The sequence below is a fragment of the Ictalurus punctatus genome, chromosome 18 (genome assembly GCF_001660625.3).
Source record: "Ictalurus punctatus breed USDA103 chromosome 18, Coco_2.0, whole genome shotgun sequence".
NCBI classification, from domain to species: domain Eukaryota; kingdom Metazoa; phylum Chordata; class Actinopteri; order Siluriformes; family Ictaluridae; genus Ictalurus; species Ictalurus punctatus.
In genome coordinates, this window is record NC_030433.2 from 3816744 (window position 1) to 3840752 (window position 24009).

The 24009-nt window shown below is 39.1% G+C and overlaps 3 protein-coding genes and 1 long non-coding RNA gene across 4 annotated transcripts; 1 reads left to right on the forward strand and 3 right to left on the reverse strand.

Moving 5' to 3' along the window:
* Positions 1 to 1446: 1446 nt before the first annotated feature.
* Positions 1447 to 3821, reverse strand: LOC108278638 (uncharacterized). Its single transcript, XM_017492097.3, has 2 exons — positions 3244 to 3821; positions 1447 to 2013 (listed from the first exon to the last, which is right to left on the reverse strand). The coding sequence occupies exons 1-2, from the start codon at positions 3819 to 3821 to the stop codon at positions 1914 to 1916; spliced, it is 678 nt and encodes a 225-aa protein (XP_017347586.1). The 3' UTR covers positions 1447 to 1913.
* A 338-nt stretch (positions 3822 to 4159) lies between these two features.
* LOC128635346 (uncharacterized) lies at positions 4160 to 17380 on the forward strand. The gene is made up of 3 exons (XR_008398324.1): positions 4160 to 4243; positions 4533 to 4846; positions 17324 to 17380. It is a non-coding gene; the product is annotated as an uncharacterized LOC128635346 (long non-coding RNA).
* Positions 5541 to 22372, reverse strand: mamdc4 (MAM domain containing 4). Its single transcript, XM_017493367.3, has 29 exons — positions 21199 to 22372; positions 20104 to 20190; positions 19825 to 19986; positions 18958 to 19083; positions 18519 to 18752; positions 18307 to 18432; positions 17823 to 17978; positions 17597 to 17697; positions 16658 to 16813; positions 16434 to 16524; positions 16093 to 16206; positions 15860 to 15952; positions 14704 to 14841; positions 14356 to 14498; positions 13915 to 14023; positions 13382 to 13486; positions 12591 to 12722; positions 12318 to 12445; positions 11757 to 11970; positions 11531 to 11668; positions 10851 to 10975; positions 9469 to 9559; positions 9236 to 9385; positions 8982 to 9107; positions 8130 to 8254; positions 7910 to 8012; positions 7113 to 7288; positions 6800 to 6832; positions 5541 to 6705 (listed from the first exon to the last, which is right to left on the reverse strand). The coding sequence occupies exons 1-29, from the start codon at positions 21248 to 21250 to the stop codon at positions 6688 to 6690; spliced, it is 3552 nt and encodes a 1183-aa protein (XP_017348856.1). The 5' UTR covers positions 21251 to 22372; the 3' UTR covers positions 5541 to 6687.
* Positions 22373 to 22517: 145 nt separating this feature from the next.
* Positions 22518 to 23966, reverse strand: phpt1 (phosphohistidine phosphatase 1). Its single transcript, NM_001201196.1, is given in 3 exon segments — positions 22518 to 23009; positions 23109 to 23236; positions 23767 to 23966. Coding segments are annotated over 3 exon segments (366 nt in total). The 5' UTR covers positions 23912 to 23966; the 3' UTR covers positions 22518 to 22916.
* Between the last annotated feature and the right edge of the window lie 43 nt (positions 23967 to 24009).

Sequence of the window (24009 nt, forward strand, 5' to 3'; positions counted from 1 at the left end):
ATCAAATTTGAATACGTTTAATTTGTACATTTTAATATACATTAATATATTATGACGAAACTGCAATATCAGTGCATCATATTTTAACAAAAGTAGATCATATGATATTCTTTCCAAGGTGTCGTTTTCCCCTATCGTTATCATTATTTTAATCTTTTTTATTGTAATAACAGTAATTACATAAGCACACAGGCATGGGTTTTACATCTGTATCCTGTGTTTATATGTTTCTGTAAAGCTGCTTTGAGACAATGTCCATTGTTAAAAGCGCTATACAAATAAAATTGAATTGAACTGAATTGAACATAGTGATTGAATGCTCTAGAGTTGTATAGACACTTAAATTGTATTGAATACACTTGATTTCTATTGGTCTCTTTTCAAACATAGGTGTCAGTTTATTCATTTTGCTTTATGCCATTGTTGCACAACTAGCCTGCTGACTCAAGTTCAAGCTCCAGGACTATTCTCAGATCACAGATGACTAACTCAGCACCAGATGCCCTCTGTATGTTGCTTTCTTCACATTCAGAACTGGGTCAGCCATGTGAAATGACTCTGTCAGCGCCTATACCTCATATTCTAATCACTGCTCATCACTCAACTCGATTACTACAGTGCATCTGTGGATCTGATGATGTGGTGCTTTGCTGTTGTGCTTTGCAGTGCTGTTACAGGCTAAAAGAGCAGTCTCAAGCTGAGACAGCAGCCTTGGGACAAAAATGGGTGAAGAGAAATTGTCATTGTCACCACCCACTCACAGACATCCAAGAAGAAGCCGGTGAAGGAGCTGGTGATGGCTATGGCATTGTTTGCTCGTTCAGTGTCTTATGTCACATTTTTAAGTGAACCACCTTAACTGTCCACACCCCATTATTCCTTTGACACTGTTGCGATATTGGCATTAATTTAATTAATAATGGCAAAATATGTTCTTGCGTGGGTAGCACTTATGGACACACATGCTGTGTGGGTTGGAGAGAAAGTGACTTACGCTACTCGTCACTTATTTTTGGATAAGATAGATTGGGAACTCTAGGTGAGAAATCACCATTTTATATTTCCTCGAGTAGAAAGGTGTGGGTGGGTGTTGTTTATGCAAGACATTTCTTTCACAGTGGCACATTTGTTGACATAAACATGGACAATTAATCAATTTAACAACTTACCATATAAAGCACGGATTAAAGACTGCTTTTTAGTCTAGTCGATTAGGTTTCCGGGTAAGCAAAACATGCACATTGGGCAGCACATTGGAGCTTTTACCTTCCCAGTGGGCTAGCTAATGAATTTATGATTTGTCCACCCCTTTGTAATAATGTGCATCTTCAGAAAGTCTCACTTTAAGCCTTCTGAAATTAATAATGAGCTGTATTGGTTCTGTAGTTTGAGTGTCCAGTCCACAATGCATCAGCTTATTTATAGTCATTGTTATTGTTGCTTTGTTTTATTCATTTAAAAAATATATATATATATATATATTCAATATCAGTGGGAAATACAACAGACTAGTTATTTTTTAACATAAATAACACATGTATTTACATCTACATTTAGTCATTTGGCCGACATTCTCATCCAGAGCAACTTGCAAAAACACAGTTGCTACTTTTCTTTAAATGGACCACATATGTGTACGGAAACATCCAACAGCAATCTAGTATCTAGTGAAGAAATCCTTTTGAAACATCACATGAATAAAAATAGCACCTCAGTCTCTTGCCAAATACAACAACTCATACACACCATACAGAGAGCGTTTATATTAAAAACATCTAAACTTCACTGTTAATAAACGAAAACAATTACAATCATTGTCTGGTAAAAGGCAGTGTGTGGCATAGTATAAATTAAATATGCTTAATGTGATAACACACAGTTCATTATAGAGCCCGTTTCCATCCTCGTTAATTTCATGCCTTCCTGACTATCCGGCAAGTCTTCTTCCATCTGAGTCTATCTGACCTCACAGACGTGCTGCTGACTCTCCACGGGCCATGGCAGATACGGGCACTGAAAGGAGAGAGAAACAGAAAAACACTCAGTTTAGAGGAATAATGCAGCATATATTATCCAAGAAACCTATCCCTGGAACACTGGGCATGTGACAGGGCACCATGCGCACAAACATTCATACACTCATTCACACCTAGAGGAACCAAAGCACCGAACAGCATGGTACCAGGAAACAGGTGAACCTGGAGGAAACACATGCACACACGCAGAATATGTAAAACTTCACACAGACAACAATGCAAGCACAGGATTGAACCAGTGACCCCAGATCTGTAAGGTGGCAATGCTACTTGCTGCACTACCATGTTGCCCTTGATCTATATCTATAATTATTGTTTGAAGAAAATTAATACAGTATAACTTGAGGGTTTGCCAAAATTCTTCCAAAGTGGTAGAGTCTGAGGAGTGCTGAATAAACAGTGTATAAAATCGCTTTTTTTTTTTTTTTGACAATCACTATTGAGTTTTAAACTCAACATCAGCAATAGAATGCTTCATAAGGTGCTTAGCAACAGACTTTTCATGGCTGAGCAGCCAGACACAAGCCTAAGATCACCATGTGCAGTTATAGCTGGGATTTTTTTTATAGTTAAAAAATAATCATTTGGATTCTAAGCTCAAATGGAGCAACTGGAAGAACTTGACTGGTCAGCCCAAAGCCTTGCCTCCAATGCCAATGAATTGTACATTTTACAAATGATCTCACCAATGCTTTCATGGCCAAATGGAACTAAAGTGTTGTCAAGTACATTTACAAAAAGTGTTAAACCTTTCCAAAAATAAGGAATACCAAGTATGAGGTGGGAATATATATTGGATGAGATACCAGTCTATTGCCGGACACATTTCACACACATTTGCACAATGATTCACACCTGTGTCAAGTTAATGTTGCCAATCCACCTACTGGGTTGGTTTTGGAGGCAGTCTATATGGACACAGGGAGAACACTTTGCACTCCAGTGATATTGGGAAAAGTCTGTTCTGGGTGGATTGAGGGTTTTAGTTTTGCACATTTTTCTGCCCGTGATATTTTTTCTTAACATTTGATATTTTTTCATAAAACATCACAGATAGTTAGACTTAACTTCAGTTACAATGCCATGGATATGTTAACAGCATGACAACTGTGGTATGGTGTGAGGGTTATTATAATACATGCATTATAGAGAGGTGCACACAAGCTCAAGAAAAACAAGCAAGCAAACAAACAAAAAACAACCTCACCTGGAGCGCCACGTCAGAGCGGCTCTCTTGTGCGGTTTGGCCGCCTGCGCCCGGTACTGAATCAGTCCGCATACCAGGTCGTGTGCTATCATCAGGTACAGCAGGAAGATGAGCACCGCAGGGTCCATGACACTGTCCGAGGGGTGCAGGAAGGTTATCCGCGGTAAAGCCTCTGCCCGGTGGCTCCTGCGCGTGCTTATAGGAGCGTTTAAAACGCGTGGGCTGCGTGCGCGCGAGACGCTGTCATTTACTGTCCTCCCATCCCAACCATTCGGTCTTCTTCTTCGTCTCCTTCTACTTCTCTGCGGTCTGAACATTCCAGCGTGAGCACACACACACACGCGCGCGCGCGCGCGCTCATGCACCGTCCCTGTAATTATTGCGGTTGTGGATTTCTTACTGTTTTCATCTCGTCTGCTGGGTTCATGGTAGCTACTGGTGCTCCTGAGGTGCACGCGAGGGCAGAAGCTGCGAGGATGTTGCCGTGGAGACATTACACCGTTGCTAGGGGTGTCGCCATGCACTGTTTCAGCGTTTAGCACAGACCTACAAATTATTCCCGTGCAAAATTGAATCATAACCTCTTGAAATCAATGTCTAGTTAATTTTTAAGGCACACAACTGTTTAAAATGCGTTTATTCCAATTAAACAGTAGGGAAATATTATTATGAATAATAATGACATTTAAACAATTTTCTGTCGAACACAAAAGTGGACTCACATTAGGAGTCGCATTATGTGACACATAGAGTTGTCAATGTGTATTTTTTCTCTTTTTTGTGACACGGTAAGATACTATATACACTCTGAAATTCTTTAGCGTTGTTTGGTTTAACTTGTCCAGTCAGGTAGTTGGGTTAGACCCAAACAATACGTTTGAGGACGCGGACCTGAAAGAGAACAGGCTCGTTACGTCACGAATCGTTTTCTGGAATTTTCCACGGTACTTGTGGAGACAAGGCCGCAGCTAGAAGGAATCAATCGGCAACTGCAAAACATGTACGTTTTTCTTCACAATGAACTTAATTTACTATTTAGTTGAACATTTTGAACTTCTGTTTCTGTAAACATTTTTATAGGCAATAACGTTTTTTAACGTGTAAACTACATGATAGTGTTAGCCTGCTGACAAATATGCTAACTAACACGGTTAGGTAACACTGTAACACTGTAAATATGCTAGCTAACACTGTTTGGGAGATAAATCTCTCAAAGTTTAAGTTCACTTTTTGTAATAAATGAGACAAATGTAATGTCCATCCATCTTCTACCACTTACTCCTTTTCAGGGTCACAGGGAACCTGGAACCTATCCCAGGGAGCATTGGACACAAGGCAGGGTACACCCTGGACAGGGTGCCAGTCCATCACAGGGCACAATCACATACACACACCCATTCATACACTACAGACATGCCAATCAGCCTACCATACATGTCTTTGGACTGGGAGAGGAAACTGGAGTACCCAGAGAAAACCCCCACAGCACAGGGAGAACACACAAACTCCGCACACACATGACCCCAGCAGGACTCAAACCCCAGACCCTGGAGGTGTGAGGCGAACATGCTAACCACTAAGCCACCATGCGACCTTGACAAATGTAATGTACTCCTTGTAAAGTTTAGGTTAAATTCTTACATAATTATACTTAGATTTAACATTACGTAACCACATTTTCGGCTGCTACATAATGTTACTTCTATCTAGTTTTGTTTTATGGTTATTGTTCACTGTGGCCTTGTCTGCCAAGCAAAGGCAGAGAAAAAGAAAAAATACGTCTCCCTTAACAAATTAACCAAACATTTGGGCTAGTTTCAAGTCTTTTCGCACAGTTTTTGGGATTTAGATGAGGTGGGGTTTTTATTGAGACATGGCAACAATGAAAAAGGGTGTAAAACATTCATAAAAGTTTTAATCTTCAGGCTGGAACCAAATTCTTCTTCAAAACATATAGTGATTCGGATAAAAATTTATGGACTGATTCTGCCATTTATTAAAATGTTTATGTAGAAATTGTATTACTAAAAATGATGTCTTTGAGGCGTGTGAAAATGAAGACGTGCTGTTTCCATGATACTACGTTGGATGTATTTTTAGCTTCTTATCTCCAATGCAAAACTAAAGAAGCAAACCTGAGACACGACACTTTTTGGTTAATAAGCTACATTTAGGATCATTCAAAAATTGCGAATATAAATGCGCTTTATGACTTTAATCAGTGTTCTGATAGCAAGTTACATTGTACAGATATACGAAAAGGGTTTTTTGTGAAATAAAATAGCTTATCTCCAATATCAAATTACACTTTTTATTCCCTTCAAATGTTGACATTTTACATCACTATAATTACAATAAAAATAGAGCTCCTCTAGATATTAAAATATTGTTTTATGATTCCATTTGGGTATGTGTTTACTGTAAAATTTGTTCTTATGTTGAAAACAATGAGACAACTATTTAACACAGGTCATTCTTTCTGTATACAGTGGCTTTTCAAAGGACTTGCAGTTCAAATTTGCTTATGCTTTTCCAAAACCAGAAGGCTGATGCTCAATTATTGCTCATAACATATAAACATATAAAATGTTCATTCTAACAGCATCAAATGAGCTCCTTATGTTTCTACATTAGTTTTTAGAACCTTTAATTGTATAGGTCTTGTCAGATTATCCACTACAATGGAATTACTAGTAGTAGTGTAGTAGTAATACTAATTAGTAGTAGACTTTTTATCCTATTCCTATACACTTTAACGTAATGGTCCACTACTCGTATCATCTTCTAGATCTTGACTTCTTTACTAAAAGTATGTCCTGGCACACTCCCATACTACTAACCTCAGCAGTCCAGAGCACCATCATGCCATAAGTAAGGAATAAGACATCATTTAATTCCTCACCAGTCTCTCTTTTTTTTCTGTTTTCAATTTAATAAGTTGAAAAAAAAAATGCAGCTTCTCATGTTACCCGAGAAACCTCAAAGCCCTCCATCTTGCAGACTTTCCCGTCTTGGAAAACTTAAAAGAACGGCTTAATCTCTGACTCTTACAAAACGCCAGCACTGGAGATCCCTTCCGTAAATGTTAAATAAACGTCTCCCCACAGAAAATATCAAGAACTGCACACTTTTTTTTTCTTTAAAAAAAAACCCCCATCTGTGTACGTGGAGCGTCTGCTATACAAATCCCCGTTTAAGTTGTTACCGTAGAAGTGATACTGTATTCGAACGAGTGCATTAATGTTAACCTGTAATTTGAAATCCAGATTTGCACTATAGTGTAATCAGAATTTTAAAAACAAATAATACAACTAACAGAACTGAGTAGTCTGCTAGATGAGTTTACGGATGTGTGAATGCAACGATACAAGTAGTTCTTCTGCTGTGGCATCGTATGATTTGCACAAAGTCCCTTCAGCAAGTTGCACAATCACAGTGGCAATCTTATGCCACCTCCTGCTCCTGTAAAACAGACATGTCACAACTGTTAGAGACACAATCGCTTTATCTTTTAACTCGAGAACACATATACTGTAAAAACTGCTTGCTTACTTACTGGACTATAGATGGAAGGTAAATCAACATGATTCTGTTGGGGGTGAAAACAGGGTTATTAATACACCAATTATAGACACATTTTTTTGTGAATTTTTTTTGTTGAGGGTGCAAATATGAAGTTCTACATGATCACAGAGAGTTTATTTCTCTTAGTTTGGAGTTAACACACTTAACTAGTTAACTAGCTCGCCATACTGTACATATTTATATTACTATATTATATCACATACACAGGATTTACTCTCATATTATGTTCTCAGTCTCATAAGTAGCAGACAGAGAACATAGGCCTGTTAATGATAAGTACTTACCGGTTCATATAGATCATTTGCAAAGCTTGGATGACCACTTGAGTCCTGTGTCTGAGATTTGGCATGTTCACGCATCCTCAGGTAGAGGAACAGTAAAACACCTAGCGTCACCATCAGCAGAAGTGCTACTACCACTGAGGAAGCAATTGCTCCTGTGTTGTTAGGTGATGTTAAAGCTGAAGGGGGAAAAGTATTGATTTAAAGGACAAAAGAGATGTTTGCTGATACCATTAACAGTTTTATTGTTGAACCCGTTTTCAGTGTGCAAGTCTGACTTGTATGGCCAAACTTTTGTGGACACTTGATCATCACACTTATATGTGCTTGTCTCATGCTCATTCCAGATTTAGTCCCCTCTTTGCTGTTTGGAGTGTGGTTGTGGGGATTTGCTCATTCAGCCACAAGAGCATTAGTGAGATCAGGCATTGAAGTTGGGGCGAGAAAGGCTGGGGCACAATTGGTTGTTCTAATTCATCCCAGAGGTCTTCAGTGGGGTTGAGGCCAGATCTTTTTCCAGGCCACTCGAGTTTGTCCACTTCAACCTTGGCAAACCATATATTCATGGAGCTCACTTTGTGTACAGGGGCATTGTCATTGTTGGAACATGTTCGGGCCTCTTAGTTCCAGTGAAGGGAAATTGTAATGCTACAGTTGTGTGCTTCCAGCTTTGTGGCTGCAGTTTGGAGAAGACCCACATATGGGTGTGCTGGTCAGGTGTCCTCAAACCTTTAGCCATATAGTGTACATAATGGACATAATTGGACACATCATACTTATGGACATAATTGGAAACTTACTTATCTTGTCTGTCTGTTCTCCGACACAGTTGACCCCAACAGTGTAGCCAAAGTCATCCAAAGCAAGAACACCCTTTTCTCCTTTAAGTCCCTCAAACACAATCTGTTACATGTGCACACATATACACAGAAAAATTATACACAACCTCTATCACATGCAGGTATGTTAGACAGACAAACACACAATTTTAGCATCATTAATCTCTAAGTGAAAACTCACTTGGTACTCAGTCTCTGAAGTGACATTCAACCTGAAACGCGTCCATGTTTCTCCAGCCGCAGTGAGGCTCAAAAGCTCAGTTTTGGTCACGTTGGAGAGCACCCAAACCACCAACTTACTGTCTTCTACAAAGAACCAGACAACCAACTAAAGTTTTTGTTTATTAAAGCAATAATATCAGTGAGGTCTTGATGCAATTTTACAGCATATCATAATAATAATAATAATTCCTTAGATTTATATTGTGCTTTTCTAGGCACTCAAAGTGCTTTACATAGTATGGAGGGGAATCTCCTCGACCACCACCACTGTGTAGCATCCACCTGGATGATGTGACGGCAGCCATAGTGTGCCAGAACACACACCACACACCAGCTATTGGTGGAGAGGAGAGGAGAGTGATGTAACCAGTTCAGGGATGGAGATTATTGGGAGGGCATGATAGAGGGCCAACTGGGGAATTTCGCCAGGAGAAATATCCTGGGATTTTTAATGACCACAGAGAGTCAGGACCACGGTTTAATGTCTCATCCGAAAGACTGCCGTCTGTATAGTTTTGTGTCTCCGTTGCATTACTGGGGCATTAAGACCACACAGACCACATGGTGAGCACCCCCTGCTGGCTTCACTAATACCACTTCCAGCAGCAACCTTATTTTTCCCCAGGAGGTCTCCCATCCAAGTACTGGCCAGGCTTAACCCTGCTTAGTTTCAGTGGGAAACCACTGGCTATATCTATCATAACCTCCAAATGAGAAATAGTAGAAGAAGATCATTACTACTACGTTATTATATAATTAAAAATGAATTATTTCTGATAAGTGAGAAATTAGAATACAGATATGGGCTTACGGGCGACAGGCTGATAAACCCAAAAATACAGGCAGGTGCCTTTGGTGGGAGGAAGATGGGGACTCAGCAGCCAGGCATTACGGGTAGCAGTGTCCCGTGGAGTGTGTGGAAGGAAAAGGAAGTGACCTATAAGTTAAGACAATAATGTTGGTAAAAATGATAACAGTGCTAAAATATGCTTGTGACAAAATCTTACAGGATGGCTTGGTTGATGTATCTTGTTAGGCAACGCCAGAGATATAAAATACAAAAACCTCTCTCATTGTGCAGTGTGTGGTCATATGGTGGGGTGGGGTAGTGTGTTTCAGACAGCAGGTTGCTTAGCTCCCAATCTAAGTGATCCAAATGCTGGTTCTGAGTGTTGCTCCATCCACACAGACCTCGCTCCAGATCACATACTTTGTCTGAAAAATGAATCGAAACAAAAAAAGGGAAAACAGTCATCCTGACCATTCATTCATTCATTCATTCATTCATTTAAACAAACCTGGTGTAGGACAGCTGTGAGTTGAGAAGCTGATGTCATCAATAGCAAAATAAGTGTCTTTTTCTCCTCCTCCCACCACCTCAAACTGCAACTGATGGACAAACATTACAGCATGTTTTAAGTAAGGAATTAAACATGATAATGCATACTGTTAAAAGAAAACAATTAACAGTGGGGTTGAACGTTAGTTACTGTTACCACCTTGAATCTGATAATTTTCCAGTAACAGTGCAGTGCATTCTGAAGTGTTTTATTCCTCTTATACCTCAGCAATGTGTCAACAGTTACTCTTTATCCATTTATAGTTACAGTTAATGTTGTGAAAGGTCCACAAAACAAGTTAGTAACAGATATAGTTTACATTATATCAGCTATAAAAAGTTGTTTCTTACCAGCCTCGCTTTTTTTCCCACTCTCTCAAATTCCCCATGAAATCAAAATTGAAGTTTTATGGCTTTTCATATGAATATGTTAACCTTAAGGTTGTCTATTAGCTAGTGCGCTCCAAAACAACGACAAAATTCGCATTTAGATGATATATGCATTCAAAATTTACACTCTCTCTCTACCACCAATACAGATGAACAATTTTGATGACATCATTCTGCACTTCAGCTTCTCGTCAGATTTTCTGTCCAATCAAATGCTCTCTAGAATCTGAAGTGTCCTGCCCATAACGGTTGTAGGTTTCCTGTCTGTGAGGTTAGCTAAATGCTATTGTATTGACACTTCTCGTAAAAAAAAAGTATAACAGAGGTATAACCCCTGTGTCCTGGTGAAATTCCCCCATTGGCCCTTATCTATCATGGCCTCCTAATAATCTCCATCCCTGAATTGGCTACATCACTCTCCTCTCCTCTCCACCAATAGTTGGTGTGTTTTGGACGTTCTGGTCAGGTCACTGAGAAACTAAAATTAGTTTTTACAGCTTTGCCTCAGACTGTTATGAAGCTGACACTGGGGACTCCTTCCAAAATGCTAAATAAACATCTCCTCATAAAAAGGTTTTACAATTAAATAATGATACATTGTGATAAACAATGATACTAAACGTATGATACATTATACATATACTTTATAATTCTTGATGTGTTTGGATAGCTAGCAGAGAAAGCTACTTAGATCGAAGATTGTAAAAAAAAGCGGCTGTCTAAAGTACTTGTGATTACTGTACTTGTGGTACAGTAAAGCAACCAAAGAGACAGTATAATTTATTGACCCTATTACTAAATTAGCTTGAATTTCATTGGCAGGTGTTATTACTTATGCAAACCTTTAGTAAAGCAGGGCTCCTCTATTTTGTAATTTGTATTTGTAGTAGCATGCAAATATTTTTTCCACAACTACTTCAAAGGACTTTTGGGTATTGATGAGATAATTACCTGCCAGTCTCCATGCCAGCTAACATTGCCCATGCCAAGGCGCCAGACATGTCCCTGATTCAGACTGCTGGAGAACAGCAGGATCCTGTCCCCATCAACAGGCTTTACATACATACTCAAAGTACCTGTGTGATAAACAGTCATGTGAAAAAAATAAGTACACCCCATGGAAATGTTTGGCTTTTTTGACATATTTGGACAAGCAAACATTTGATCCTCTTTGAACAGTGCCTATTAATAGAGGTGATACATAATGATACAGATAACACATAAAATTGACATTTTGTGGTAATTTTCACAATTTAAATTAACAAAAAAACAGATGTCACGTGGAAAAAGTAAGTACACCCCTACATTTATCAGACCTTCAGATCCATAAAATTTGAATCGGGTGTTCAAGATTGAGTGCCAGTGATTAGAACCTGCTTCGGGAGTGTAGGTGGAACCTGTCTTATTTATACCCCTCTCTTATCTAGTGCCTGCTGTTCCCTTTCCATCCAGCAAGCCGATGTCAGAGACTGGTGGACAATTATGCAAAAGAAGTTATTTCTGCTAAAGGGGGGAGTACTAGCTTCTGAGGCCAAGGGTGTACTTATTTTTTCACATTACTGTATTAGATCAAGTTCTTCAGTACTGTCCTATCAGGAAAATATTAAATATGTGTGTTTATGCTGTCTAACCTGGGTGATCTCCCCCCATGTTATACCAGAAATAGACACACTCAGTGTGAGTCAAACCACGGCGTACAGGAGAGTTCAGAGTCGCCACACTGCCCTGGGGAAGGACATCCACACCACTGTGGGCCAGCATGTAGAACCCTGAGGTGACATGAAATATCACTCAATCATCTCCCACCATCAAAAAACTCATTATTTAATTTCTCTGACATTTCAACTTCTTTCTAACCCATCTCTGTCTCGAGACTGTGGTCAGTCTTAGGGCCAATCCTTGTTGCATGCCAAGTCTGGAGAACCCAGAGACCATCTCTATTGTTAGTGTAGCCACAACGCTGACCCTCAAATGAGCACATAGTGGGCAAAGAGCACAGGCCTTTTACAAATGCCACGTCATCTATAGCCACCTGTCCATCAAAACCTGAGCGCACTGCCTCAAACACCAACTGAATGAGAAAGATAGAGAAAGTGAGGGACAGATAGAAATGGAAATAAACATACTCATACTGTATATACACTGAGTTTCCACTCACACAAATTCCAACTTGTCATATCTCACATAAAAGGAAAATTCGTTCTTTAATGAAGGCTTAAGAAGATACCACAAGCTAACAGATGCTTTGTATTAGTGGTGTGTGTGTGGGAATTTTTTTTTAAATCTCATTCCTGCCCACTCCTGAAAGATTTCTGACCAATCCCACCAAGACACTGAAAAACATTACAAACTGCACCGTCAAATTATAATAAATATAGAATATAATATTGTACATATATGGTGCTCAAAAACTTGTACCTGGTAGTTAATAATCTGTTGAGGCACTCGGCAGTGTCCTTCCTGCCACACATTTCCGTGAGCCCCAAACCGGGTCCATAACAGCTGCTCTGAGCCGTCACTGAACAGCAGCTTAACATTGAGCGCACCTGAAATAGTCGCATGTACAAAGCGTTAATCGCAGTCTACCTTTCAATATAGACTTGAATGTAGGCTTTATTTCTAAAAGGGATGCATTTGGGCTAAAAGTTAATGTTTATGCACCAAGCAGACTTTTCTTCATTTGTATATTACCTGTTTGAGGTCCGTAGAGTTTGTAGAAGAATGAGAGACAGTGCGCATCCATTGAATTCTGGCGCAATGAAAGAAGACGTCCAGAGAGATCCTGTAGTGTTGTGTCCCACATATCCACCACCAGACTTCTACCTAGAAGGAGGTGTTATTACATACAAGCAGGGGTTGAAAGTAATTTAAAATGAATTATTAATTAATAAATAAAAAATTATTTTCAAATTAATAAAAGTATACGTTCTATTTCCCTTACCCGCTAAACTCTGTTTCAACCCTGAAGTTGATTATTTTCCAATAACAGCACATCCCAAAGTGTTTAATTGATCATATACAACATTAGTTTGTAATTACAATTTAAAAAAATGTAATTATTATAATTTTTTGTTCATTTTAGTTACATTTTATATAGTGCGGAATAAGCTTTTCATATTACAGAGAAACCGAAAAGCACAAAGTCCTCTATCCTGTAGCGTCTCCCACAGTGCAAAGCTTACTGTTACAAAGTGCTCACACTGGAGACTCCTTCCATAAATGTTCAAGAAACAACTCCTGACAAACAAAACCCTTCACATATTAATAAAGTGTTACTCTGTTAAACAACGACAATTTTTTATTCATTTATTAGATTAAGTGCAGTGTCTGCCATACAAGTCCCAGTGAACAAGTTGTTACTTAATCTAAGCAGTGTTGTAGTATTATCGAGAATATAGAATAGTTTAAATTCATTTTTCAATTGTTCATACTGCAACATTTATTACATAGGAAACTATTTGAAAGTCGAATGTTTTCCATACCAGTTCCAATAGTGTGGTCAATGCCGTTCTGAACACTCCAGTCATAGTTGTCCATTTGATCTTGGTACCATCCACATAGGTCAGTCTCAAAGTTACATGATAGTCCTGTTTGATGAAGAAAACAAACACACAGAACATAAAGAGGAATAAATCCATGTTAACAGAAATAAAATTAGGAAGCAACAGTAAGCTCTGTCCTATTAGCAAATACTGTATATAGAGAGTAATTACAACATGTTATAATCTGCTTGTCTTGATTAATGATTTGTCCATTACTGATGAAATGTTGTATAAGGGAAATCTTATTCCCAATAAAACCTCTATAAAAAGTAAATGAACAGTGCTATCAATCTAAAACCTCATTTTCTCTTCTCTACCATGCCCATTGTTTAGTTGTGCCCCATCTCCCTACTGTTTCTCAAACGTTTTATTTTAAACAATTTACCAATACCAATATTTCAAGATCTTCCCACAACAGAAATGAATATATATCATGTGAGTTGAATCATCAGCAGTAGATGGAATATACTTACCATCAACAGTAGAGGGTATATATTCTGGGTTGCAGTGGACATAATGAACATCCTTCACTGCTATTCTTACATCTGAGTTAAGATTTGTAGCACGAGCTCTGAACTCCAGCTTACAGAGAGAAAGGTGGAGAAGGTGAGTTATAATAATCAGATTTGTGTAATAAATGAAATTTGTAGCAGGAGGGGGTGTGGTTTAGTATGGGTCTGGTCTTTGAGGGACGTGTTTCTGGTTAACGAGAGGCATAATAACTAACATGGCAAACTGAGTAATGAGCAGAGCAAAGCCAAAGCTGAGCAGAAAGTGATGAGCAAGCAGCAATGCTGCACAGACATTGATAAAGTTTTGCATTACTACTACGAGCGCTTACACTGGACCTGCTGTCTTTTCTGAGCAGCGTAATGCCGACATTATTACAGTAGTAAAATGAGAAATGCCAATACCTGGAAGCGACGATCTCTGGCACCAATATAGACCTCCTCTTTTACCCATGATTCCTCCGGGTTGTCACCTGTCCTCCCAACAAACGTCCACAGCCGAGGCAGAGAGCCCAACACACTGTCCACTACCATTACAGACACTTCACCTGGAGACAGAGAACACCAAATGTGTTAGTGTGGTCTACTGTATGTGTGTACAATTGTGTTGCTGTAATGGATGCGTGTTAGGGTCAGAGGAGCGGTATATGCATGTTTTTGTAGCGTACGTGTTAGGGACCAGATTAGCTCTTTATGTGTATGCAGAAAGGTCTATTGTTGTCGTGTCAGATTGTAGTGTTTGGTTCCTTGTACCTATGTGTGGGTTGCTGCCTGTGAGGCTGTAGAAGAACTTGAGAGTGCAGGCAAGGCTGGACGGGCCGAGTGGAGGGGTTCGTGTTTGAGCTTCTGTCAGCTGCTGACCAGCAGCTTCACCCACATATAAAAACGCCTCTGAAAACGTAAATAAATAAACATCATTCTTTTTCTTCTAGAACCACACACATGTCGGACCTCTGGTACACAATATGGAATTACCTGCTTAGCAGCTTGTATATACAGTTGGAGCTACAGGTATCTTGACCTCCAATAGCCTTCTATCATCTCCTGTCTTCTTTTCTGCTGTGGTGAGTGTGTTTTTTCTGGAGAATACTACAGAGCTCTATAGGGTCCACCAGCTTCAATTTCCCCTCATAAGCAACACTAACTTTATTAGCAACACTTAAGTGTTCTGTGTTGCTTGTCTAGTTTCTCTAGTTACATCCTCCATATTTTTACTATATCTTTGTGATGTATTACATGTGTAATAGCTGTGATTCTCCACTATGATTTCTTAGTGTTTTCCTTTGAGTTTTCATAGTCCCTCCATGTTTATACTCTCTGCATCAAGTGCAGTTCAGTCTTATGAGTATTAGTGTGTGCATCTTTTTGGTCTCAGGGCTGCCAATGGTCACTACTCTTAACAGTCTGAGACTCCTCTGATGGTGTACAGTTATAACAGGTGTTACTCATGCTTTTTCACAATCTTGCAAACAGAAGTAGCATGCACATATCTGAAATATCTGCACACATCTGAAACCTGTGCCACCACTTATTTGTAGATCTACGTGTATACAACTGCACAGATTGATTTGTCAGGACAAAATAATATTAGAAAATATAACTGGCACAAAATGTTTGTTTTTTTCCCACAAATATCTCCAGCAAGAGAGATATCCACTGTTTATTTTTCAGACTGAAGAAGTGAATGCATGCATGTAGAGAAAACAGCCATGTTAGAATTGTGATGCTGTCGTGTTTACTATTTTCTGGCTGTATCCTTGTGCTTGTATATGAGTATGGAGCATAGATATACTGTATATGATCCTGTATTTTTATCCCTGTCATGGATGTTGACCACATTTCTCTCCCGCACCTGTACGTTGGCTCTATTTTTACCTTTCTCATTTCTTCCACATGGATTAGGACTCACCTGTAACTGAGGTATTTTCCATCAGCTTCCAGCCTTGGTTTCCGATACTGGTGTCTATCCAACCCTTGCTACCCTGCTCATATGAAAAGTCTCCTGTGGAAATCATAAAACACACATCATTTACATTTGAGTTGCATTAAAAATGTTTGAATATTAATTGCATTGCACCAGCCCTTATTTGTTGTATGTATTGTATTTATTGAGAGCATATGCTATTCTAAAACGACACTCACCACACTGTGCTTCATCCTCTCCCTCTGCGCAGTCCTTGTTAAAGTCACAAATCTTGGTGGCCTCTGTACAGGGCTTTTTGGGTGGTTTGGGAATAGACTCTGGTAATACTGACTCTGTTGGCAGAGAAATCGGATCATACACTTCTGGCAGACAGATACTGTAGGTTCTCCAGTACACAATCATTATAAATGTGATATTCTTTCAATAGAAGAACAGTATGATATATGTTAGGGTCCAAATTTGAGGTAGATTCAGAGTTGTGATTAGGGTAGAGGTTGAGATTAATATGTCACTGACATTTTATTCTATGTGAGAATAAAAAAAGGATAAAGAATCTCACCATTGGACAAACGGCATTCAGGGGACAGTGTAATATCATCAACCGCTATGCCTCCATATGGTTGATCTCTAATTGCAGCAACAAACAATATCTGCAGGATAGCAAGTACCCGAGAAAGATTAAGCAACAGAAACAAAAAAAAAAAAAAGAAATGACAGAATTAGAGGGTGGCTGCCCTATTTTATTCTAATGGTCAAAATAGAGAAAAATGAAAAAACATGTACCTGAAATGTGCTGTTGACGACAAACTCTATCTCAGCTTTCACCCACAGATCACCCAGTGAGCCCCCGCGCTCCCACACTGGGTAAATCTGTCTCTCTGCCACCAGCACTGATAGGCCCCCTGATACGCCGCCAAACTGGTGTGTGTACATCACCATCTGCCAAGAAAAAGAATCCAAATGCATCCAAATACTGATGACTATACCAACAGTTCAGTACAAAATATATGGGATGTTATCTGTGGCCAGTATTAAATACATAATTAGGATACTAATGAATTAATTCTAATTAAAACTATGATATCCCACTCAAACATTACTAGTTTATGACTTCGATTTAGTATATTGTGTCTTCATTAGGTTGTGTGCACAATTAACTCTCGGTAGAAGATATAAATAAATTAAAAGTAAAGTTGTCATGAATTGCCGGAGGGAACTCTGGACTTCAGTTCCCAGCAGCCACTGCACCTCTGCATCACAGTCACATGACCACCTGTGATTAACGTGATCATTTCAACTAGGACTAGTCATGCCGCAATAGATTTTCAATATACTAGACTCCTGCGAGATGTTTATTGCAGTGCTTGCATTCTTGATATTCATATATTTTCATATTAGTCTTTTTTTGTGATCTGCTCCTTCAGTCCACATTTTCTATCTATTTTTTAGGGTTAAAGACATGTCCTTTTGCTTCAAGGCAGTGGTCTACCTCTACGCAGAAAAATCTGGCAACCTGGTAGGTGTGAACTACACAATACACAACTTTAATAATCTGTATTGTGAGCTCAGAAAATCAAGTAACCTGACTTGAATATGAGGAACTTTCCCATAATAAATATTGCCGTAATATTTAAACTACTCCAAATATGGATATATCTAATGTAGAGAATGACTAAACAAAATGATCATAACATGCCATAGAAGTACAAAAAAAAAACCTACACGGCAAGGATGTGAGCTATTGGTGGGTTCCAGATGAGGACTTTGAAAAGTTGCCCAATCTTGCTTAATCTCAGCTGGTCTGGTAACATATAGAAAATGACCTGTGAATAGAAACATGTCCATATATTAGTATCATATAACTTGAAAAAATGGCATTGATACATAATGATCTTTACATTCTATACAGAGGACTGTAAACTGCAAGTCAAAGGACAGCTGCAAGTACCTGAAGCAGAATTTCTGGAATGGTCTCTCCCTGGGCCTCTTAGAGGCTCAGACATTGAGATATTCATCTGGCTTGTCCTTATCCACTTCAATGATGAAATCGATCTTATGTCCCACCTACACAGGTCTTTCTCAAAATTACAACTCATATACCCTCCTGTAGAACCCAGCAGAACATTGAACATAGGATGAATATTTGGAACTAGTCTGCCTGATAGTGCTGCCCAATAAATGGCCACACACCAATACATGAGCCTTACACCAAAAATTGTCACAAAGTTGGAAGCACACATCTGTTTAGCACATATCTTATTATGCTATAGAATTACAGTTTCTCTTCACCGGAACTAAGAAGCCCAAACCTGTTCCAGCACGATGCCCCTGTGCACAAAGTGAGGTCCATAAAGACATAACCATAGTTACCTTAAAGTACTGTAGTCTAACATAGTGTATCATGATAAGGGCTGTGGGATGAACACACTAACCGCAGTTCTCCTCATCCGTTCCATCTCCGCAATCATCTGTGCCATCACACATTGCACGTTCTTCCACACAGCCTCCCAGTTTGCACTGGAAAAGGCCCACCCCACAGCTCTCAGTGCCTGAAGGAACTAGTTATGGAGAAAGAGCACAGTTCCTATAAATTATTGACAACAGTCAAGGGAAATTAATTTTTCTTCTGCTCATTCGGATGTACCTGGAAGTGCACAGTTCATGAACTCTAGCTGATCGATAGCTATGTCTCCACTTCTCCCTTCTTGACGCCGTGAATGTAGCTGAATCTCAAAGGGGCCAGGATTACGTCCCAAGAATATGATGCCTTCTCTCCATGCACGAACACTTGAGCTCTCCGGCCTCCACACCACAGCATTCTGGCCCTCAGGAGTCCACACTTCTGCCCAAAGAGGGCTATTTTCCAGTATGGTGAAAGCTAGAACATGGGTATACTAAGAATTGGGATGTATTGTATGATGTAATGCAATTCAGTAGATACATATGGGTTTTATTATTATTATTATTATTATTATTATTATTATTATTATGATGTAGGAAAACATGAAAGAAGGCAAGCCAAAAGAGAATGCATCTCTGTGTTATATCTCAGAACATGACATTTCTGAGATGCGTGTGCATACTTGAGTCCCACATAAAGTAGCGGAGATGAAGGCGACAGGTCATGGAGGACTGTTTCATCATAGGAGATGTGAGGACAGCTGTTCTAGGAGAGTCTGCATTCACCTCAGTCACTGCCATGAACCAACCTGCACACAACACAGCAACATACACACACTGGAGATCAGATTTAATCCATGTATCCGTAGATCAGTCCACTCAGCTGTCGATCCACCATTCCATCCATCATCCATCAATCAACCCATCCATCCACCAGTGCATCTATTATTCTATGAATCTATCCATCCATCAATTCATCAATGATTAATCATCATTAATCAATGTAACATTTCTGTTCATCCATCCATCCACCCTTCAGTCCACCATTCCGTTTATCCATCCATCCGTCCACCAATTAACTCATCATCCATCCACCCATTCATGCATCATCCATCATCTATGAAACCATCCATCAATCAAACTATCACTGCATTCATTAATCCATTATCCATGAATCAACCTCTTCATCCATCATTCCATCTATGAATCGGTTTGTCCATAAATCCATTCATTAATCAATCCACCAATTCAATTAATCATCCATTCACCCACCCGTCAATCCACCAATCAATCTATTAACCGAATCATCCATTCAGCAGTTCATAAATCCATCCATCTATCCATACTGCCATGCACCATATTCATTCATTAAAGAAGCAAATGCCAGATATCGAACTTAGGTAATTGTCTAGACTTTTTATTCTTCTTTTCTTTTCTTTTTTTTTTTGCCAAAGAACTATTTTAACATTCATGCTGCTACAAAGTGAAATTTCCATGCATCTTTAAATACTGAATCCAATTTAAGAAATTACTCCAGTGTGCGTGCGTACCTGTTGATGTGCCGATGGTGTAGTCAGATGAGGGTCCACTGTTGGGCAGCGGGTGTCCGCTCTGACGTCTCTCCCACGTGTATCCACCTTCAGCTGACTTACCTGTCCAGCCACACATCCTTGCATCCTCAAAATCGCACACAAAATCTCTCCCCCGATAACCTGTTAAATCGCAGAAAGGCATAAAAAATACAAACAAAAGACATTTCTTTGAACTCACGAAACACAGTGAGTCAGATTATTGAGTTTTAAAGAATATCAGGTGAATCTGTATCTCACCACAGTCCTGCTCATCGCTGCAGTCGGTGCAGTCGCACACAAAGTCACATCTTGATCCTGTGCACTTACTATGCTCCAGGGTAAAAACTACAGAGTAAGATCATCAAGAATAAATAGATGATCCATGCTGACATTTCAGCTTCAAATCTCAAAAAGCACAGTTTTGAATGTAAACCCTAAATACTGTTTATACTGTTTATGGTACAGTTTCACAAAAGTTTAGATCATCTTAAATGGTAGAAAGTTAGTAGAGGCTCACTCTTAACAATCATCTTTGTACTGTGATGCTTTTGGGAAATAAATGTAGTATAACAAATACATACATCATCTCATAACTGGAGATTGGTAGAGCTGTGTAATACTACTATTAATTATTTTTGTTTTTTAAATAATGTCCCTTCTAAGGTATTTACATAGTTTTAGATTTTGGATCTATCTATCATGGCACCCATAGCCACTTACTAAGATCTTTCTTTACCCTTGGTATAAAACTCAACCATAAATATGTATCTCCATTAGGTGCAGTATTTAAACTAATAAGTTTTTAAACATTAATACAAGTAATACTCCTTGATTTAAAAGAAGGACTAAAGGACACAATCAATGACAATTTATTTTTTTTTTATTGAAAAATGTTTTGTTGTTTAACTATGTGCCCTCTCGCAATGGAAAAAGCCTAACAATCAGATTGTTTCAAAGGTTACAGCGATCAAACTCAGTCTCTCACAACAAGAAAAGCCCAGGCCGAAGGTCTCTGATATTAAACAGTAGATATCAGGGATACACGTGCAAAGTCAAGATGGCATAAAATAGTAAAGAACTGCAAAATTTTATGTCACCTTATTGCAAGTGCGTGCTAGCTCTCGTTTTTAAAACAGTTACAGTGAAAAAAAAAAAGAAGACTGAATTAAAAAAAAAAAAAAAGAATTAGTATAAAGACAATATAGTATAAACAACAATACATTTTTCTCATTTGTGGGTGTCCAACCTTGCTCCCGTAGGTCCTAATCAAACACTTAATCCAGTTAATCAATCAGGAATTGCTTATATACATGTAAAATATGAACACCCTTGTTTTGGAAGAGTAACTCTTACCCCACTGGACAGTAAGGAGCAGTGTCAGGAGCTGAATGAAGTCCCTCTTCATCCCAGAATATAGCAGAGACAGTGTGCGCTTCACCTGCTCTTCCCGCTTCTAAGCAAAGGTAATGCTTGGACTTGACCCTCTGATGTGTCATAAAACTATTACGTACAACCAAACTACAGGAAATTATAACTGCGATTACAACATTGCTACTTGGGCACTGGTATGCAATACAGCTGTGAAGACCTACTGAAAATGCTGACAACGGATATAAACCATCAAATTCATTGGGCAATTGAGTGTTTATGACTTCTGCATCATATAACAATAAATTCTTAGGAATATTTCTACTTTACAAGTGACTGGAGTCGATGGGTTCATTCATCTTCAGTAACCACTTTCTCCCAGTTAGGATCGAGGTGGTCCGGAGTTCAGGACAAGAATAGTCCAGTCCATTGCAGGGCATCACACATGCACACGCTCATTCACACCAAAAGGAAATTTAGGGTAACGAGTCCATGTACCAACATGTTTTTGGGAGGTGAATGTCAGAGAACCCAGAGGAAACTAATACAGTCACAGAGTGAACACCATGCTAACAGTAACTAATATCTTCTGTTTCATACTACCAGAGTAGTTTCCTTTGGAAATAGTGGCGTTTTCATGGTTTGTTCGTTCAAGTCTCTATGCAGCGTATAAAAGGCTGCCGCTATGTCACGCTCATCATCAGGCCATTCTTGTCATCCTTGTCACTCCTTCATAAAAAACACCATTATATATGTAAACTTTCATTCTATTCCTTTGCTCCAGTCAGGATTGTGGCCTTTGGAACCAATGGGAGTTTTCATGTTCTTTATACTCATTACTAATAGCAAAGTCACCTCAGGACCTCATATATACAGCCTATAAAACATACAGTCGTTCCAGAAATAAAGTAAGGGGAATGGATGGTTATGTATGTAACCATGGTTCTAAGACTCAGTGAAGGTCTGAGGAGAACGTATAGCGTGACATAACAGGAGTTTGTTATATGTGATTACTTTGCTCTTAGTACATGACAAGGAAATGGCCATATGGTCCTCCGGTAAACATTCTGTTAATGAATATGTGACCTCAGCTGAGGGGAAACAATATTGCAACTCAGAGGCTTTATAGTGCTTTAATAGACTTTACACTATTTCCAGGACGTGACTTATATTTCCAGGACTTCTTGTGCATTTTCTTTTTTCAGGTATTCCTAAAATCACAGAAACACCGAGAAAGTAAGTCACAACGTCTCGGCTTTGTTTTTCCAAGTGTATAGTGAATAGAAAAGTAAAACTCTGTATAATCCACAAGACATACAATTTATTGCTTCTTATGAAGCTCACCGTTGTATGGCATGATCGTGGTTTAATAATTCTTAACAACTTTTAATAACATTTCATTAAATTTAATTCCTTTACTATTGTGTTATTTGACAAACTTTGCAGTCTCTAATCCAAAATTGGGCAGTTCTTGAGTGGAAAGACATATAAATAAGAATATTAATAAGGTAGTTAATGTGTAAACATTAATTCATCTGCTGTTAATGAGAAATCCCTTAATTTCAGCTTCTGAGACGTCACACACGGACGTCTTCACTTTCCCATCCTGTTCAAGCAGAGAAGAGAAGCTGTTGTTCTATAAACAGCTCAAATCCAAGGATTGTTCATGGACAGGCCACCGTGGTAAAACCCTGCTTGTTGAATCAATAGCCTTCATTTGCCCATGTGATCTCATAGTCTGGGTATCGCGTCTTCAGTTTTTCCGTGGAGACGGCGTGATTGGCTCGTCCAAAGCCCTGAAACAGGAAAATCAGGACACAGAATATTCCTTAAACTACATCATAAAATGTTGCACATTACTAAAGCCTGCAATAGGTTTTTTCAGGATTGCTCACCATGGAATAGCCGTAGACGTGGATCTTTTTGTCAGCACTGTCGTGTCTGATCCTGCCACCTCCTATACACTCACAGTCCACGCCGCCTGCTCTCTCCAGCTCACCAGAAACCTTGTCATAGATATCAGCTGTACAGGACACACACACACACACACACACACACACACACACACACACACACAGGAAAAACTATTTTGTCACTGGTCGTGTTTAAATAGTTTGTTAGTTAGAATTTAGAGTTACAGGAGCAATATATCCCCCTTTTTTACGTTGATGTTTTGTCTGTTAAGCAATTAGAAAGTTGGGTATAGCAAATGTGATTTTGATTTGTATTGTTACAAATAACATGTTATAGTAATTCATATATATAACAAGGCATGTATTTATTTTTCACACCAAATTGTTGAGGCCCCCCGGGCGCCCCCTGGCGGCCTCACTTTGAAAACCACTGCCCTAAGCAAGTCTTAAATGCTTTCCTTCCCTATGCAGTAAACTACACATGTTAACATATTAAATAGGGAGCCATTTTGGAGTAACCTAGAGTATATACCCGGAAACACACGGTATTTAACAGCGATGAAGGTTTTTATGTTGTTATGTTGGTATAGACAGCTAGTTTAGTGTGTAGAAGCTGACTGTAGTGGTCTGAGCTCCATACCGTGATACTCGGCCCACGCGTAGCCGCGCACTACGTCCACGTAAGACTCGTCGGTTTTGCTGTGCACTCTTATAAGCACGTATTTAAACACGCCGTTCGGGTCGATATCAGCTTCAGGAATCTTGGCCAAACGCTCAGCAGACATGATTATCGCTCTGATCTCTACAATCTCCCACTCCACACCCGGTAAAAGCTTTCGTTTCTGTACAGGTTTGTTTTGATGGCGTTGTCGCATTACTGCCA